General features: G+C 54.1%; 7 protein-coding genes across 7 annotated transcripts; all 7 read right to left on the bottom strand.

Annotated features, from left to right (window-relative positions):
* Positions 1-28: 28 nt before the first annotated feature.
* On the bottom strand, positions 29-2,423 carry BDW70DRAFT_147018 (uncharacterized protein; the record flags this gene model as incomplete). The annotated part of the gene is made up of 5 exons (XM_073738655.1): positions 29-791; positions 844-941; positions 1,095-1,794; positions 1,848-2,011; positions 2,070-2,423. The coding sequence occupies 5 exons, from the start codon at positions 2,421-2,423 to the stop codon at positions 29-31; spliced, it is 2,079 nt and encodes a 692-aa protein (XP_073600114.1).
* A 1,486-nt stretch (positions 2,424-3,909) lies between these two features.
* On the bottom strand, positions 3,910-6,255 carry BDW70DRAFT_168679 (sugar porter family MFS transporter; the record flags this gene model as incomplete). Its single annotated transcript, XM_073742522.1, has 7 exons — positions 5,810-6,255; positions 5,362-5,667; positions 5,167-5,310; positions 5,024-5,114; positions 4,700-4,967; positions 4,302-4,640; positions 3,910-4,245 (listed from the first exon to the last, which is right to left on the bottom strand). Exons 1-7 carry the CDS (start codon positions 6,207-6,209, stop codon positions 3,910-3,912), a joined length of 1,884 nt encoding a protein of 627 aa, XP_073600113.1. The 5' UTR covers positions 6,210-6,255.
* A 2,215-nt stretch (positions 6,256-8,470) lies between these two features.
* BDW70DRAFT_62181 (uncharacterized protein) lies at positions 8,471-9,291 on the bottom strand. The gene is made up of 3 exons (XM_073744409.1): positions 8,979-9,291; positions 8,762-8,905; positions 8,471-8,697 (listed from the first exon to the last, which is right to left on the bottom strand). The coding sequence occupies exons 1-3, from the start codon at positions 9,028-9,030 to the stop codon at positions 8,522-8,524; spliced, it is 372 nt and encodes a 123-aa protein (XP_073600112.1). The 5' UTR covers positions 9,031-9,291; the 3' UTR covers positions 8,471-8,521.
* Positions 9,292-10,078: 787 nt separating this feature from the next.
* Positions 10,079-10,910, bottom strand: BDW70DRAFT_155788 (NPP1 family protein; the record flags this gene model as incomplete). Its single annotated transcript, XM_073740100.1, has 2 exons — positions 10,079-10,599; positions 10,688-10,910. The coding sequence occupies 2 exons, from the start codon at positions 10,908-10,910 to the stop codon at positions 10,079-10,081; spliced, it is 744 nt and encodes a 247-aa protein (XP_073600111.1).
* A 429-nt stretch (positions 10,911-11,339) lies between these two features.
* On the bottom strand, positions 11,340-12,286 carry BDW70DRAFT_155787 (5'/3'-nucleotidase SurE; the record flags this gene model as incomplete). The annotated part of the gene is made up of 2 exons (XM_073740099.1): positions 11,340-12,049; positions 12,085-12,286. The coding sequence occupies 2 exons, from the start codon at positions 12,284-12,286 to the stop codon at positions 11,340-11,342; spliced, it is 912 nt and encodes a 303-aa protein (XP_073600110.1).
* Positions 12,287-12,793: 507 nt separating this feature from the next.
* Positions 12,794-14,033, bottom strand: BDW70DRAFT_62157 (uncharacterized protein). Its single transcript, XM_073744408.1, has one exon. The coding sequence runs from the start codon at positions 13,967-13,969 to the stop codon at positions 12,932-12,934; it is 1,038 nt and encodes a 345-aa protein (XP_073600109.1). The 5' UTR covers positions 13,970-14,033; the 3' UTR covers positions 12,794-12,931.
* A 2,805-nt stretch (positions 14,034-16,838) lies between these two features.
* BDW70DRAFT_168677 (glycosyl hydrolase family 61-domain-containing protein) lies at positions 16,839-18,604 on the bottom strand. Its single transcript, XM_073742521.1, has 2 exons — positions 17,844-18,604; positions 16,839-17,784 (listed from the first exon to the last, which is right to left on the bottom strand). The coding sequence occupies exons 1-2, from the start codon at positions 18,151-18,153 to the stop codon at positions 16,859-16,861; spliced, it is 1,236 nt and encodes a 411-aa protein (XP_073600108.1). The 5' UTR covers positions 18,154-18,604; the 3' UTR covers positions 16,839-16,858.
* Between the last annotated feature and the right edge of the window lie 270 nt (positions 18,605-18,874).

Below are 18,874 nucleotides of genomic sequence, written 5' to 3'. Positions count from 1 at the left end.
AGGGATGAACGAAAGAGAAGTCTGTAGGTCACTGATATTCTGTTCCATCCTCGGGCTTCATTACTTTCCCGTCCGAGAACGCACAATGCCAAACCTCTCCTTTCTGATACGCCTCGACCCCCCACTTCAGCCGCTGATACTCCAGGTTCGCTCTATCCTCTTCCGTCTGACCCTTGGGGTGACACGCCGCAGCAATAGCCATACTGCAGCTCCCTGCAACCGGCATGCCAGACTGAAACCTTCCACATCCAAAGAGTACCAGACCCGCTGGCAGTAGCATTCCCACACAAAGGCCGATCACAATGGCCGGTGGCGAATACCCGAGGGTCATGGTATCGTAGTCAGCATTTCTTGTCTGGAGGCCGGTGTAGGCGATGATCCGCACGAGATACAAACTCTGGGACATGAGCCAGTGCAATAACGCTGAGACGAGGATAAGGGGAACGCCGAAGCGTAATGGTAATGATAGAAAGTGCGTTCGGCGCTGATGGCCTCGAGGCTTTGACGAAACACGGAGTCCCTTTCGGTGAAACGAGAAATTAGCCCATTCGCAGGACAATGCCATATTGGTGAGGATGCTGTTGGACATGAAGTAGAGTCCAGAGTAGATCAGCTGTGGGATGTTGGCAATGAGGACGTTGGGAATCAGACCACGAGGCCAGTAGAGCGACTCGATCATGGTCTTTGTGGAAACAGCGGCGAGCCCGGATGTCCACACGCCCTCAGTGCTTCCCATGGTAGCAATTCCGCGAGACAGCAGGCCGATGCAGACGGCTATCGATGCCATGTATCTGCTATTGTTAGTATAGCAGATGTATCTAGGAAGGCAACTGAGGGACGCACGTGAGGAGACAGGTGACCCAGCGAGCCCTGGACAGAGATGTCCAGCGGCGTTTTGGCATCGCAGAATACCGCAGCGGCTTGATTTCGGACTCGTCAGGCTCTTTGGTAGAGCCAGCAGAGTATGCCCACCCGTCAAGTTTGTCGGACGCTGGAACGCCAATACCGCGCAATTTTCGGATGCAGTATCTCGTTGCCTTTCGGACTCTCGACGGGCATTGCACCCAGGAATTTTGCCCATTTCTCCTGGCCACGATCTCTCTCGTCAGAAGACAGTTCCCTTCGGTCGTCTCATCCGGCCACCGCAGAAAAGAGCCGATCCCATCCCCAATGGTCAGCAGCGGTCCGTCTCCGAGCAGAGATGGAGCCAGACAGATCAGTAGAGCCTTGACGAAGTTCACACAGATAACGACGATTGCCAACGGCAGGCTGTACTCGAGCGTGCACTTCTCGGCTGTGCGCTCGGCCAGGCAATAGTCGATCTTGTATCCGCCAACCACCCACTCATCGCTCGACTTGACATTGCGAACGCGGTCAGCACAATTGTGGTCGTAATGGAGCTGATCTAACTTATCGTCGCATATCCAGTTGTACGGCACCGTATCGGTGTACTCTCCCGCTCCAAGGACGCGCGCGGTGTCGACGTAGATAACTGCCGCATCTGCTGCCGGCACATTCGTACTCCCATTGAAGGTATCGCTGATCAAGACGACGCTGGCGTACTTGGACATAAAAGTGGTCTCGTACGTGGAGATGCAATCCTCCGGCGAGAGCCTCTCTAGCTCAGCTGCCATGCGCACCAGCCTTGGTGCGGATGCATAATGCTCTGTTGCGTTCCAGCCGGGATCATATACATTCGCGACGTCGGCTGGTGTTAGCGAGGTAAAACTGGAGTTTCCAATGTACACATCATAGGCGTTGGCGGAGAGGGTCGAGTAGACAGTGGAGTTATAGCTGTTCAGGTGAGTCCTGGCTATCCTGTACCGGAGGAGGGTGGGGTGACGCACAACAGATGGAGCGGAACAGAAGTCAGGACTAGACTAAGCCAGAGCAGCATTCGAAATCGTGGTATTCTCCGTAGGTTCCGTATACTGTGAACTCCAATATCAAGCCACTCGTTGTTCGCGTGCGCGCGATCGATATCCTTGCGCGTGGGAGCGCTGAGGCATTGCTACCGTGCCACCTGTCAATACTCTCATCCATTGTGTGGCAATCCAAGGCGATCATACCATGCCAAAATTACTCGCGCTCAGTAAAAGCGTACTGAGCACGTTGATCAACAGATGCACGCATGTCCCAAGTTCCTTCACGCGGTCGCAATCGCCCGAGTAGAGCACGCTCTGGTCCTGGTCGGAATGACGGAAGCTCGCCCAGCAGACCATGACCAGATTTAGAATCAGGACTGTAAACGAGGTGGCCGACCCCAGGTAGAGGGTCGCTTTCCATCCTCCAAATCCCAATATTCCCGCACACGTGCGATCTGCATCTGGATCGTGATAACTGCCGGATGCTGGAGAGAGGAGCTCGCCATCTTGGCGCAACGTGGTGAGCTCCGTCGTTTCCAGGCTCAAATCCTTCCTCATTTTTGCTGCTGGTGCCCCTGCAGACTCAGGTTCAATTACAGTGGGTGGGCTGGACGCATGGGTGTTGGCTGCGGCGCGGCGGAGCGAGCGAGAATTTGGTGAGCAAGGTATCGCGGACGCGACAGGCAGGTATTTATTTTTCGCAAACGCAACGATCACCCACAGCCTTGTCCCGTCTGACGGATCATGGACGGGCCGTGAGCTAGCTTTGCCAATAAACAGGCTGGATAAACATTCGGCCCCCAAGCTAGTGAGCTTAGGGCTTCTAGGATGTTGCGCCAATACGATCGCGGATGGGCCCTTGCAGCCTCAGCTAAGGATGATCATGATTGCAAGACCACTGTAATGCGATAGCTACCTCGGAATACAAAAAGACGATTGAATTTGGATTCCATGACTCGTACCGAGCAAGGGCAGAATGACTGGCCATATCACAATGTCTGTTGGGGTCCACTCGAATACTAGTTCGTACCAAAATAAAGAGAGCCTATATGTTGTGAAGCTGATTATCTGATAAGTAGACGGAGCATGGCAGTCTATCTACTGACCGATGAGCAGCTTTTTTTTTTGTTCCTGAGAACAGGATGAAAATGTGCGAAATATTGTGCATGACTGTGACAAGCTTTTCTCCTTCTAAGCTCATATCAATTTTGGCTACGCTTCACAAGCGGCACTCTCCTGCCATAGATAAGCTCAGCTACAATGTAGGACACCTCGGATCGCTGCATCAATGTGTAAAGGGGCTAGACTGTATATCGTCTTGCGGCGGAAGCCGAAATCGGCGACACCTAGGAGCCCAAACATATACACACGGTAAGGAAAATAGTTATAAAGGAAGCTCTTCGTCTCGTCTGCTACATAGAGGGAGAATCAATGGGTAGACTATGCATGAGTCCTTGATGAACACCGGCATATTCGGCCCCTTCGGAGAGGCATCTTTTTCCCCTTTCCCAAACGATCATCAGGTATTTAGACCACAATGCATTGCTTATACTTTACCATATGCACCCGATAGTATATGCTTGGCAGGGTTCTGGACGGAAGGGGATAGACGCAGCGTCATGATCTACGTATTTGCGGCTACTCGTGCTGTCACTAATACTGCTAAAGTTACCATGGCTTAGGGCGCTAGGATACAGTAAGCCCTCGACGGGATAATGGACACAACTAGAGTTTGAGACACTGTTTTACCCCCGGAGGTATGGCTGTGATGGGCTATACCGTGCTACTATACGCAACTTGCTTAAGGCAAGTAGAGCCGTTGTTACGTCCGCCGGGAGTGACTTGCTGAAGTCAATAGCGATGACGAATAGGATTGCAATTATCAGGTATCTTAGCGAATTGAGCCCAATGATATTACGGCCCCGAAATCGGCACTATTCTCACCATAATTAAACAATGAAAGAGTCCCAACACCATAGCTAAAGTTGAAGCTTACACTGACAACCCTTGCAACGCATACCCTTCCATTGCCTTACCCACCGGTTTAGTGGTACTCATACAGCTGCTTCTGCGGCTCGACATCCTGTCTAAGGATCCACTTCTTAAAGTACCACGGCAACATCTCCGCATAGTGCTTCGCATGCTGCCTCGTGGGCACCGAGAACACCTGGTCCAGTTCTTCGAGGGATAGCGCCTTTGTCTCCGGCAGGCAAAAGTATGCTGTTATCCAGCCAAATAGGTTCCAGGCGGCGTACCACGCAAATGCACCCTGCGGCGTAAATGCGTCTCTCAACGAGAGCCAGGTCAGACTGACGATGAAGTTGAAGCCCCATGTTGTGGCCGTTGCAAAGGACATGCCGACGTCGCGGATGTAGAGAGGCTGATTCGATGTCAGTGGGATCTGTTTTAAAGGGTGAGCTGAGGAACGTTGCTTACGAATGCCTCAGCAGAGTATGTGAATGGCACTGGGCCTTCTCCTGGCGAGTAGACAATCATGAACAGGTAGATCCCCGTTGCCACCATGGCCGTGCGAGTCTGCTCGTTCTCGATGTAGAACGAGAAGCCCGTCCAGAAGAGGAAGAGGGCCATGAAGGGGAAAGTGGTGAGGAGGAGGTTCCGCCGCCCGAATGTGTCGATTGTGTAGATAGCCGGTACGGCGAAGAGCCAGTTCGTGATCCCGCAGCCCAGGGATACAAGGAGGGCGTTTTCTCGGCTGAACCCTGCGTCGGTGAACATGGATGAGGAGTAATACATGATGGCATTGACGCCGCAGAACTGCGCCTGTTAGCCGGCTTCCGCTGCATTGCGAGTTGTTAGTGGGATTCTGAGTGTACCTGCTGCATGAACATGACGAAGAAGGAAGACTGCGCTGCACGTCGGTTTCTCGGGATGGTGAACATCTCCCGCCAGAGCTGCTTGCCCTCACGGAGTTTCTCCTCAACTTGCAGTGCTGCATGGATGTAGTAGAGGTCCCGCGCCGCCTGGAACTTTGATGGACGCAGCTTGCAGAGGGCATCGTATGCGGCGTGGTAGCGATTCCGGATCATATACCACCTAGGCGACTCGGGGCAGAAGTAGACTTGGGCACACACAAGCATGGGCCTGTGAACGTTAGGACCAGAGGAGAGAAGAAACCGGGTCTCTGCAGAGATACTGACGGGATAGCGGTGACTCCAAACATCAGTCTCCAATTGAGACCTTGGAGCGTGTCACTCGAGACATTCATGAACGCTACAGAGGAGATATAACCTGATACAGTCAACATCTTAATTCCACCCCAACGCCATCGAGGAGCACTCACCCAGCATGATTCCAAAAGCAGTCCATGTCTGCCACTGCATTGCAAGAGCACCGCGGATAGCTGTGGGGGCGCACTCCGATGCATAGACCGGCGTCGTGGTGGACTTTGCACCCACCGCGAGGCCGAGCATGAATCTGCCGAGCACTGCAGACACCAATCAGCATCTGTCTTCCCGAGTTCGACAGGAGGACAAACAGAGGTTCCACCACGTATGGGCGGCGCACATCCAGAACGTGGCTGCGAAGGAGATGAAACATGAAATAAAAATGCACCCGCGGCGGCCAAAGTAGCGGTTCAGAGGTGCGGTCGTCCAGCATCCGACCAGGCACGAGCAAAGGTACGGAGCACCGTTAATCAGACCCTGGAGCCAGGTGTTGGTGACGCCAAACTCAGGGAAGTAATACCTAAGACCGTCGTCAGCAATATACGCGAAGGCTGTGAAACCAGTCTTACTCCTGCGCTCCGTTGACGGCAGTTTGATCCATTCCTTGGACGATGGCTCTTTAAAAAAGGTCCCAGCATTAGTGATAATACAAAAATAAATGTTGAAAGGGTAAAGACAACGTACGAGCCGGCGCAGAGTACTATTCCCCATTAATCAATGGTCATTGGTCATCAGTAGAACGAGCAGGAAAGCACTTACTGGTCATAAAGTACATCATAAACGGCTGATGCCAGCGGTGCGTTTTTTCCCTGCGGAGATGGTTCTTGTCCTCCTCGCTCAAGTCTGGAAGGTCTTCAAATATTTTGGGGTTCTGTGCCACCAGAGCGCCTTTCCGAAGGTCGGGAAGGATGTTCTCGAGATCTTTCTCTCTAGCGAACTGCTCGACATCTTTCAGCAACTGCTCGCGCGTCAGAACAGCCAAGGGGTTATGCAGTTTCGTCTTCAGGGCCGCCTCTTCATCGCCTTGCTTGATGTCGTGCGCCCATTCCCGCGCAACCTCGCCATCCTTCTTGCCCATGCCGCTGGAGTTGGACGACTCGATATGGTAGGTGTCCTGGACTGGAGCCTCCACGCTGATATCCTCATCCTTCTCACCCATGGCGATGGTCTTAGGGAATTTAGTGTAGGAACAAGCTGGGTCCACGTGATTACGAGGGGTTTGGTATGAGGCTATAAGCAAATGAGAGGAACCGACACCCCGTGGGGAGTGGGTTCCCACGTCCTTTTAACGGCCAGCCGTCATGGCCAGAGCAAGGGACGCTTCAGCCCCCACTCCAGAAGCTAAAGCGATCCAGATGGCAGGGTTACAGTGAGCGCTGATGCCGACGCCACTCCCCGCGCGTATTCGATGGTCTTTCGCCGCAACCAACAGTGCTCTCGTTGCGCGTCATACTTCCCCGTCGGGTGCAGCCAAGAGCTCAGGAGCACAGACGACGGCCTCCAATGCGGGTCTTGGAGATCTCGGTCTGCAGATGGGCTGACTGTTAGTGTCGCGGCCTCGTCTCGGCATATACTGGACTCGGGCCATGGTCTACGGAGATGGGCTTCCTATGGTAGTGCCTGGACTTCAGGCTCGGGTTCATTCGCAGAGCACACCAAGCACGAACGCCCATTCCTGCTGAAGGTTGTAACCTGCCTAGCTTCACTGATACCTCCAAGTCCAAAAGCAGCCCTATACCTGTAGTGCCAAGGTTTGCCGAGGGCGCAAAATAAAGAGTGGCGGAGAGCAGTCTGGGATGAGTCTCAGGGCCCAAGTCCCCGCAACCGTCCGAACGGACCTCAGAAGCCTCTATAGAACTGGAACCCGTACAGGTAGGACTACCACCCCGGAAACAGCGACGTCAGCCCAGTCCCGAGTCCCGGCAACCCCGGAGGTCTCGGCATTCTCGGCGCCCAGCCCGCTACGCCACTCATCTCCCCCGGATTCCGGCAAAAAATGGGGCTCCAAGGCGCCGAGTACAAGGCATGCGAGTTTGTGAGGCCAGTCGTGATGATCATGACCTCGTTCATCAAAAGGGTGTGACTCGGCGTCGTGGCTCTCGGGCACTCCTGGCCCACCTCATTATTCTGATCAGCTTGGCCGTCGAAGACTGAACGAAAATCCCTCACTTTTTTCTGGAAAGACGCGTGTATCTGAGTCGCAGTAAGGCAGACTTTCTGATCTCGGGCACGGGTTGGCTTTTTTGGTGTGGATATTGCCAGAACGAGTCAGGATGCAGCTCTGCATGCGCCCACGTGGTGTCTGGAGACTGGAATAAGACGGCACCGTTCGAAACTTCGACAGCCCGTTTCCGTCAGATTTCGAGTAGCAGTCGAATGCAAGCCAAGCGAATACACCTGTGCCGGCGCTTGCTCCATGGGGTATCTGGACGGGGACGCGCTATGTCCAGCCGAAAATCGGCATCCCTGTACCACAGTTTCCCATCGGCCGAAGCCGAGTCGCTACAAGGGACTATCCCTAGTCCTTTCCTTTATGTGCTATAATGCGGTGGCCGTATATCGTGAGACTTACATGTGCTGGGCCTATCGATAAGCGGGCGCTGAATGGAGATTAATGTGAATGGTGTTTTAGCCCTGGCCATGGAACCTTCAGCCGTCATACGGCAGGCTTTCTGCTGTCTATCCTCTACAGTTATCAGTTGCAGACCCTACGGCTGTGGGTAGGAGGGGCCTAAGGATCCTTGGCTGATCGTAACTGCCTAGCTGACTGTGGTTAAGGGGCAGATGTAGGATAAAGTATATTCTACCAGGTGAAGACCCAAGCACGCCTTTAACCCCTTACAGTCGTGCGGCGAGTGGCGGGTCCTGCTGCATGAAGAAGTGAGCAAGTTACATCTGGTTTGGCAGTTGACTAGAACTTTATACTTTATCTAGAAAAGTTTGCAGAGTGGTGAGGGCAAATCGCCCCCAGACCTAGCTTGCTTCGACTGTCTTTCAGGTGCATGGAACTTGGCAAGTCAGCGTTTCTCTAATCATTCCTCTATTCTATTATACTCAAGTTCGATTGTCTCTTTTTAAACGGTACGCCATGCCTGATAGTCAATATCATGATTTCAGGAACTTGTTCCTTTGCTACTCCATATTATTATCAGCTGGAAGGGTCATGATATCACACTCGCTGTCATTATCCAAATAAAGGGCTACAAAGTCCAGATCTCATCGCGCTGCGAGGACAGTCGAAGGATATGTTCTGCTCAACAGTGCAGATATATGGTGCCCAACATCCATTCGATGGAATGCAGGCTGCCTTGATGAGGTCGACCTGCCCACAACGGCCGGCTCCCAAAGCAAAGACATTGCTCAGAAATCAGTTATGAAAAGGTAGTAATATAATGCTTGGATTGGCAACAACTACTGAGACGAGCAACCCCTACAGGAAGATCATGGCAACGCAACAACGCAACTACTCATTTAACCACGTACGCAAAGCCCTTCAACACACTTATTCCCATAGCAGCAATTCTCGTCCGCGATACATGGTCCAAGATCCTCTGAGCAGTTGGGCCAGTCACTATCCGTGCTTCGGCACTTGGTGGCCGCACAGTATCCCGAACAACAGACCGGGCTGGTGCCCGAGGTGCAGTCGCCTGTTCGCCCCTTAGTAAGTCGACCTCATCACGTAGGATACTCAAGGAGACTCGTGATGCTCACCATAGACACTGATACAGGTCGGTGTAGGCACGCAGGTCGTAACGACGGTTGAGACGGGCGTGGTGAATGTCTTGGTCACGCAATGCTCGGTCCCGATGCAGGCATCGAATTCACCACATCCGGCGGCGGACGTGAGGCCGGCGTCTAATGGAGTGGGTTGGATGTTAGTATAGGATACGGTAGGTTAGGATACTGGGAGTAGGGGGTGTCTGCATACAGCCCAGGCTCAGCTGGAGCGTGATGGCAATGGATGCCTTAGAGAAGCGCATGTTGATATCAGGAAACAACCACGATATGCTCTGAGGATAGACAGTGACTGGGTCGATGCTAACGACAGATACTGACCTGATGACGAGAGAAGGGGTAGGATGTCTTTATAACAGCTCGACCCATTAAAGCAATGATGTTCCGTGTCTCAGCCCTGTCGACCCCATTGGCGGTCGTACTGCAGATGATCACTAAAATACGAGGAGCAGCATCATCTTGACAAGAGGAACTGCCGAGTAGGTGGACCAACACGAGACAACCGTAGCATACCAGGTAAAGTAAACGCTGAGGACAAAGGCGAGTGAGGTGTAGTCCTGACAGAATCTTCCACGGGACTCGCGTGTATGTCTTAGAGTTAGGGCTAAGATTGGATGAAAGGACCACCAATGGAGAGAGCTCCTCGTCTACCTGGAGACAGCGAATACGAGCAATGACGTTGCCCTTGGATACACTGCCTTATTTATTTCTTCCCCGCCCCCAGGCCAGAGAGAAGCTTACCACGATCCGAGGTTGGGTTCCATTGCGTTACGTGCCCGTGATATCATCTTTTCGACGGAAGCGTCGAAAAGCGTCGACTATGCACGGCGTCCCATAGAATAAGATTCTGGTTCGTTCCATCAAAGGTATTTTAATAGAATCCTCGCATCCTCCCAGTTGTTCTGTCGGTTCAGCCCGACACGAGGCGTGCATCGCACCCGCCACTTCTGACTCAGTCTCCTCATCTGCGCTATCAGCAGGTCATATGCGAGCAAGCTCTCTATAATCTGGCGTTCGCGGAAAAAATATGATGCTTATACATCTTAGAGCTTTGAACAGGATTGTAGACATTATATCGCCGCGAAACATGAACGGAGACAGGAACTCATCTTCGATATGGCCTGTATACCAGCTACGTTTCCATGCAACTAACCTAGCCACTGTACCATGATTTCCATACTCACAGCCTCATTCCTACTTGCTACTAAGCACACCCTTCATCCACTTCTCCACCACTCACCTCAAGCTTACCTAAAGCTCGCCTCGAACTCACCTCGACGGAATCTGGGGCCCCTAATACGTCGCCTCTCCCAGATTAGCTGAGAACGTGGAGTCTTTGAACGGCACTGTCGCATCCCCAAAGTCTGTAGTCTGCAGCGCATTCTGGGCCGCATCCGTCAAGCTCTCCCACGCAATCAGCGGCTGGGTGCCTCCAACGGTACTCGTAAGCCCAAGCTGATGATTGACCGGCCAAACATTATAGTACTGGATGAGCGGATGCGTACTGTCCGTCAACGTGAAACCGTCGGTGCTGCAGTTCCAGTCTCCGTGGGCAGACGGGCAGACGGCGAGGATGTTGTCGGCGGACGTGGAGGAGGATGAGGAGAGCCAGACGATTACGCCCTCCCAATCGTGGCGATGGCCGAGGCCCGTCGAGGGCTCGTCTTTCGGCATATACCAGCTGTACATGATGGCGGGGCCGTAGGTGCTATCCGTGCCGTCGGTCATGGTCGAGCGTGCGTAGACTTGGCCGGTCGAGCTGTCGCATCCGTCGGAGGAGCCGCCGGAGGGTTGGAGGCCGCCGCTTGTGTTGCCTACGCTTACCATGGTCAGCATCACATGCTTATGAGCGAGGAATGGTTAGGAATGACGGTGACAAAGACTGGACGGCCGGAGACGCACCTTCAGCATCAACCGCGGGGAATGGCACGCAGCCGCTCACGACCTTGAGGTAGGGCTTGTATGCGAGGTACATGTCTCCAATTATAGAGTCGGGGACGGTCTCGTCGAAACCGACGACTGCGTCGTGGTCGATTACATCGCGGATGAGGAGGCCCGCATTGGGGGTTAGGGGGATGGCAGCTGCAGAGGCAGCGAGCGACGCGAGGAGAGTGCGGAAGACCATTTTTGCAGTAGACCTAGGCTTGCCCAGGGCCTGGTTATGGATAAGGGTTGAGCTATTTATATAGGATGCCAGAGTGTCGGCCGCGGTTGAGTTCATCAACTTTCTCAATCTCGGTTCCGCAGGGGGTAGTGGAGCGGTTGACTGTCGATCACGGCAGTCAAGCCTAATTAAGTCTGCAAACTACGAAAACTAGTCAAGGAATGCGTGGACATGGCCAGTGAAATGTCCATGCCAAGGAGACCGGTGAAAACGTGCCTGAAGCATGCAGATCCAACGGAGAAAACCCGATATTAACCCTAACTGTCAAGGTAAGTACTCCGCAGGAGAACAGCCCAGTCTGGCGATGGCTCGCGACCCCGTGCCTGCCATGCCGAAACTAGCCTGTCAATGGAACATGCTAAGGCGATAATAGCGTGCATGCGCACTAGCCTACGGCAAGCAAGTCAACAAATCACCCAATTTTTCCAGCACAACCCCCTGCGACGTTGCATCTGCATCTGACTTATCAGCGGCCCCCACCGAGATACTAACATAGCATCCGTCTGTGCCCACAACATCATTCTCCGTCGGCAGACGAGTCGACCCGCACGTCTCAACATCATCATCCGTAAGCGGGAGTGCCGTAAGAATCCGGGAAAGGACGAAGCTAAAGTCGTCGGCGGTGCTGCAACCCTCGACGCTCGGGAAGTTGACATTCAGCCAGACGTCATCGGGGAGGTAGGGCGTGCCGCCGCTCACGACTCGCTCAACTACCTTTGCCGCGAGCTCTGCGTAAATGCTGCTGTAGGCGGGCACTTCGGCATCCCACGCCGTGGAAGACCCGTCCGCCCCTGAAAACGCGATCGCGGGAATTCCACCGGTAGTCGCGGCATAGTTCGCAGCGCCAACCGTTCCAGCGATGTAGACCGCAAGACCGAGGTTGCTGCCGACGTTGGGCCCGGAAACGGCGAGGTCAGGCGGCCCGTCGAATAATTGCGGCGACAGCGTGTCGATGCCGTACGCGATGGAGGTGACGGGGTACGAGTTCACCCAATTGAGGCGCGGGTCTGTTGCATTGGACCCGTAGGGGCCGCTGTCAGCCGGGCAGCTGTCGAATTGGCACGGATCCGTTCTGTTAGAAGGGGCCTCGTCGGTCGAACCTGATTTGGTTAGCTGGTGTCATCTGGGGGTTCACTATCCCGGGCAGACATGCCAGAGCCGGACTTGTTGTCTGCTGGAGCGGACAGCACGACCGAGTGACCAGCAGACGTCAGGGTGCTAAACAGCTGCCGGATATTGATCTCCGCCCACCCGTCGTCATTGGACGAGATGATATTGATGGCCGAAGCCAGCGGGACAGGGGCGAGGGCTAGGGCGAGAACCTGAGTTGAGCGCATGGCGAGTCAAGCGGTGCTGATTTGAGGAGTTGTCAAGAAGCTTAGTCCTCTCCGGCGGGGTTGGGGTATTTATCTAGGCTTTTAGGGTTTTGGGACGGAAGTATCCCGATGATCGATGTCTTCATACGCAAATGTTAAATGAGCCGAGTGCCGGCGACAATCACTTGGGAGGAGGCCGGGCCATTTACGGGCCAATATCCCAACACGTGTGATCAACAGGCACGTTACGGCCTTCCCTGCAAGACAGGGCTAGGGAATGGGTATGCTAGGGAGTGCTTTAGTGTGGAGGGATATTCAATCGGGCAAAACATCCGGACCGTTACAGATTGTTGGATTGGTCAACGGTGCGGACGGTCCGGTCGGCACTGAGTGCCTGTCAATACTGCAATGACATGCCGAGTAGTACAGATGCTAATTATGAAGATCCACCTATCCTGGTACATAGCCAGCGTCCTATATTGGCTCCGTCGCGGAGTCTTGTATAATCGACCCGGCGGCATTCCCTGCGCGGGGGGTGATGAGGGACGAGGCGAGCGAGCTGCCTCGTCGTTCTCGAACCTTTGCCGCTGTATAACCGGGCGTATATCCGGGCGATGATAGATGGATAAGAAGTGGAGTGTACTCTTATTGCCAGTTGACGCCCTGTCATGTTTCCTTTGCCTCGGTCTTCGCCTTGACCTGTTGCAGCGCCTGCAGAATCAAGTCCAGCTTGGTGTTTAGCTCTTGCCGCACCTCGACCATTTCCCGCCTCAACCCCTGCACGTCCATTCGCAAGCTCCGGATATCTACCTTCAATGTCTGAAACTCGGCCGCCATTGTAGGCCCGCTGGGCATCATCGGTCCGGCGTTTGGGTACGGCGCATATGGAGGCATGGGCTGGGCGACCGGCGGCATTGATGGAGGCATCGGCTGTGACGGTGGTTGCGACGCGGCCGGCGGCGCGACGGAGGGCGCGGGTTCGTGCGGTTTGGGTCGCTTCGCGTTCGAGTCATCCGGGATATCTGGAGCCGCCCGTTTCATCAGCGGCGCGGGGGACGCGATGCTGCCTCCAGGTGCGGTTTCCATAAACGAGATCCACTTGTCCGTTGCAAGCACAAGCTCGGTCAGCGGTTGCTCTTTGGCCTTCCCCGCCGCAACATCCCGGCGACGCTCGCGGCGCTCGACGACCAGTTCCTCGACGATCTGGCGACACGAGTGCGACGAGAAATTGCGCTTGATCTGCCGCTTCAGGCTCGTCGCGACGCAGTACCAGAACCGCTGCGGATTATCATGGTACAAGCTCTGATACTCCAAGCAGCAATTCACCAAGATGAGCGTCTCATTCTCCTGCAGCTTCCTCCCGCGACGTTTGGTCATGGGCGGCGACCCTTGCGCGGGGGAATCGAGGCTCTGCGGTGTGTGCGCGAATGCATTCTCCTTGTTATCTTGTGGTGTGGAATGCGGCTGCGGCCCGGGCTGCGACGCCGGTGAGACGGTATGGGAGGTATTGAAGGAAGGAGGGTGAGGAGGGTACGGCAGTTGGTAGTGGGAGGTATGCGCGTGACTGCCCTTGTTGACGAATTGGGGACTGGCGCTCGGCTGGGGCGCCGGAGCCGGCGGAGGGACCGTTTTGCTGAGGCGATAGATCGGGGTGCGGCCAGACAAGTCGGGGGGCTTGGTGAACTTGACGGGGGCCATCGACATGGTCCAGGAGTTGGCTGGAAATCGGCCGTGCTGTTGGCGGAGGTGGAGGTGGAGGTGATGATCGCACACGCGTGGAATCCGAGTTGACGCCGACCGGGCGTCGAGAGTGTCGCGTCCCGGCGACCGCGCTTCGGAATAACCTGTTCCGGTCTTCCGATACACCGCCTTTCCCTCGTACGTCAGCCACCCACTGCTGATCGACTGCATCGTATGATTCGATTATTCGTTATTTGATTATTCAAATTAAATTTACTTGATTCATTTAATTCGTTATTGACGTGGTGGCTCACATGATTTTTGTCTCAGTTTCGTCTGGTATTCTCTCTGTCCAGTACTCTGCACCGGCCACTGTGATACCTTGACTCGACCTTGAATCCAACGGTGTTCCTAGGTAGCACGATCACGTGCAAGGGACACCATGTAGCCCCATCCCAATGGCATGATCGCACTCTGCCCGCGCAACCTCAGTCATATCCCTCGCAAAGAGGCAGACCAGGTACAACGTGTCGGTCTTCCGTCAAGCACTACACTCAGCAAGCATCCCGCGTCTCACCGTCGCCCGTCCCATCAGGAACAATGATCGCTTCGCTTCGCTATGCGGCTTCGGCTCGGCTCCAGCACGTGATCTACCCGTCTCAAAATATTGAACTTCCCACTAAGCCAAAGAGGGCTAACCGCCTTGGAGAGCTAAGTCTGACTAATATACTGGTTGTCACAATATCTGTCTCGGCAAGTCCATCCACGAAGAGGAACGACCCCGGTCAACGATGCCGTATACAATGCCTGCCGGCGGGGCGCATAGACTGGCTTCCCCTGTCCGGTCGAGAGGACGCTCTCGTAGTATAGATGTCTCAGTACGGCATCGTCCGTCAACTGCAGAAGATCGCAATAGATATCCACACGCCATTATTCTTTCCTGGAACGCATTCACTGCATAAAAACTGAAAAGAGCAGGACTGGCAAACGTCGCTACGAGTCCTCTGCCTCGGTGCCCTCGATCACCAGCCACTTGGCTTGAGCTCGGGGTCGAATTTGAGCGCTTCGATGATGTTCCTCTCCCAGAGGACAGACGCGCCGTGCCCGGTGAAGTACAGCGGCCAGATGCAGAGAAAGGCAAAGTCTTCGACAAGAAAAGCGAGTGGATGTACGCCGCCTTCACGCCAGAGCTGATCGTGCTGTTATTTTCGGTCTTTGATGTCTTCGCCGATGTTCGAAAGACGCGGTAGGTGGGCGAGCGCCCAAAATCCAGGTTGAAGTTGAACGGGTGCCCGTTTCGGCATCAGATTCTGCGTGCGCACAGGATATTTGTCCCTATCCCGTCGGCTCCCTGAAACTACCCCGTACCATCAGTATAGACGAGGATAAACCTTGAGCTCAGGATACAGCCTTTCTTTTGCGTCATGACGCCAACAGGCTCCAAATCCAGGTACTGGGTCTGGTTCGAATCTGACAACGCCGTGATCGTGCCGCGGTAGCCCCGGTATATTCGACCGCACCGTAACACCCACATTCGCAACCCCGGGCGATCGCTCTCTTTTGTTGCGTCCTCTTGTAGGGGGCTCTGGATGGAGAAGTGAACCGTCTTGTCAGATGTTTTAGAAGTATCTCGTTGGTGAAGGGGATAACTGCACGATCCGGCTGGCGCAGAGTGAAAATAGCAACTCTGTCATAGGCATGACTTTCCTCTCAAGGTGCAGCTAGGTTGAATATATATCTAGAGCCTCTGGACACCCGCGTAGCGCTGTGCTGCAGGTGCCTATCCGGATTATTTCCAAATACAACTTTAATGACGACCTTTTTCAGCCTCAATCCCCTGCTGAACCTCAATGCCAGATCTCAAGCTTGGCGAGTCAGCACAATCAGTTTTGCGGAGAATCCGCCGGGCTGTATAAGGCCGCGACCGAATCCGTTTCCGAGTTCGAGTCCGCCGTTATTGAAATTGTCATCCGTGGCTTTTGATCAAATCGAAGCGCTGGTGCTTGCTTGCCATTTCCCGGTGGTCGATGCTATCACGAGACACAAACGGTAAACATTCTATTCAAGATGTTGCCTGGCCAAATGAAGACTCCCCTCCTCAATGTAAACCCGGTCATATGCGCCAATGAAGCTCGTGCGGAAGTGACTCACATCGCACTTCGTTGGAATGTTTCGCTAATGATTGTCACTTGAATTGAGCCGCGCTCGGGGAAGCGTAAGGGGAGAATAACGCCTGATTTGCTTGCTGCGTTTGCTGCAGTCGGACGTATCCCGCTGGATATTGGTATAGCTCTCGGGCTGAGAACCTATGCGATGCGGTGCCTTTCCTGCACTGTGTGGACTTATCTCTTGGATGAAGCTGACATTCTATCATCTCATTGTCATGTTGAGTATCAGCTTGGCGCGGAATAGGCGTATGTTTGAGGCCAGCTCAAGCTTGTAAATATCCGATCAAATTACGTACGTGGCATATGCATTTTCATGGTACAAGCCAGTATTGTATATCCATCCGATGGAGAGAACAGGTAGCGTCGACATCGCTCAGGCGCAAAGTAAAGGGTTGGATAGCCATGAAGAGGGAAAGGGAGAAGACATGGCCATTCTTGGCTGGCAAAAATGCGGTTGAAGTTTTGAATGAACATGCAGCTTCTTGGCCGACTGCGGTGTGATAGATTAGTATGGATAGACATGTACCTCTTATATATCATCCGTGCCTACAGTAGGGTAAACCAGGGCTATCCTAGGCAAGATCGGTGAACTTATGTATTTACTTCAACGACAGTTACAATATACACATTTGAAGAACAAAATTGAAAAGAAGAATGTGATCCACATTCAAAATAGTGCCTGATAATACACAGATGTCTCCCCCCAAGAAGCGTTATGATGCCCACTATACTCCTTAGCTGCCACCTACGCAGAAACACACTGCGAGTAGTAGGGGTTCATCTTCTTGCAGGTAGCACCGGCAACGCATCCAGACGCTCCCTTGAAGTTAAGGCCGCCGCACTGAGCGTACAAGGGGTTAGAACCAGTAGCACTGCTGCCGCTGGACGCAGGAGCCGAGGCAGAAGGCTCAGCGGCAGGGACAGAAGGCTCAGCGGCTGCGGCCGTAGTCGTGGTGGCCAGGGTCGTGCGGGTGAGGGTAGTACCGACGCTGGTGGCAGTGGATGTCGTTGTGCTGGCAGTTGCAGTGGTAGGAGCAGCAGCAGGGACAGAACCAGTGGCCGCAGACGAAGGCGCAGAGGAGGCGGACTTAGCTGTCTGCGCAGCCGCTGTCGTCGTTGTGGCAGTAGGAGAGGCAGCAGCAGCGGTTGTCGTAGCGGCACTGCTACCGGTAGCAGCAGCACCCCCAGCGCCGGAAGTCGCTGAGCCGGTAGCCGTGATGGCGGAGGTGGCCTGCGCAATGCTCGTAGCTCCGCTGTACAGCGTCGGGCCGGGGATAACATAAGTCGACAGGCTGCTGTAGATGTTGACCAGGATACCGGGGTCGTCCAGGTTGTAGAGCTCTGTACCGAGCGTGCCGGCCGGAGAATCCGTGCCAGAGCCTGTAACCTTCAGGTTGAAGCACTGTGGGTAGTTCTGGGCGCCGCCCTCAGTGCCGGCGCTGTGAAGGGCGATGATCTCGTGGCGCAGGACGTAGTTACCCGGCGCGATGGAGGTGGGGATCTCGACCATCCAGGAGTTGTTGTTCTCGATGAGCTCGTCGTCACCCCAGGTTCCAGGGACGGTAGAGTCGTCGACGAGGCCGACGGCATCGATCTTGAAGAACTCGAGCGTTGTCTTGTCGACGGTCGTGCAGTCGTCGCCGCAATCGGCGAGGTAGGAGATCACAGGGCCTTTAGACGGGAGGTATCAGTATATCATACGCCAATATCAGGGCTTGGGCAGGAATCACCGTGATGGGTATCGGGCCAGGCTGACCACTGCAGGTTGATCTTGTCTCCAGCAGCAACCTCGACGTATCCGGCCGCGTTCGTGGCGTTCAAGTTGCAGATGATATCCTCAGTGGTGTAGCCGTTTGACACATCAATAGGACCGTTGCTGTTGGGAATCTGCCACGCCGCAACGACGGGAGGATCGGTCATGTACGGATAAGTGTTGATTTCCCATCCAGAATAGTAGACGCCATTGACGACGATATTCTGGACGTAGCCGTGGGCGTTCACAGCCGCCAGGAAAGACGCGAAGGAGACGAGGCGGGACATTTTTTCTCTGTAAAGGGACTGGGAAGGTGAAAAGAATGGATAATGAATGGGAACAATGAGTGAACGGAAGCGACCAGCGCAATAGTGAGTGAAAGGGAGGGTAGACTTCAGTCAATGAAGCTAGATTGTTGCTCACTGGGGAGACAACAGAGACTGAGGACATGACCAACTTATATATGCCCGTCTACCTGACTATTCCAGAGACGATGACGCCCTAGCGTCTTGCCAACCTGCGAGCCGTGTTTGAAGTTGAAGAACCCCCTGTTTGAGATATACTATGTCTCCACCAATCAGCGGCCACGATGCTTCTCGCTTAAAACGAACTATCTCTATCTGCAACTGCATGAAGAACTCGGCGGCTGTATTATGCTTCGCACAAAACAGGCTACGAAGCTTGTCAGTTACTCTATGGTGGATAAATCGGCTGGCATTCATTAAGCCTTCAAGAGTAGCGAGCCCTATAAGTGTCGGCGCTCTACCGAACGGGCAAAAGATCGACAGCGACATCGGACCGGAATTAGAATGCTTTGGAAATTGCGGACTGGATGACGATGAAGGCAATCAATCTATTTCAAGTTTGCTTGTTTGGCACCGTATACACACCATGGTGCGCAACCTGAAAAGGCGGGCGTTTGTATAGATCCAGCCTCTCGACTGGGCGGCCCAGAAAGGACCCGACCAAGCCCAGTCAGACGCAGTTGTATGACCATTAGGTAGGCGC

The sequence above is a fragment of the Aspergillus foveolatus genome (assembly GCF_047715535.1).
Source record: "Aspergillus foveolatus strain CBS 279.81 unplaced genomic scaffold BDW70scaffold_3, whole genome shotgun sequence".
Classification (NCBI taxonomy): Eukaryota; Fungi; Ascomycota; class Eurotiomycetes; order Eurotiales; family Aspergillaceae; genus Aspergillus; species Aspergillus foveolatus.
The sequence above is the reverse complement of the archived record's forward strand: the minus strand, read 5'-3'. Positions and strand labels throughout refer to the sequence as shown.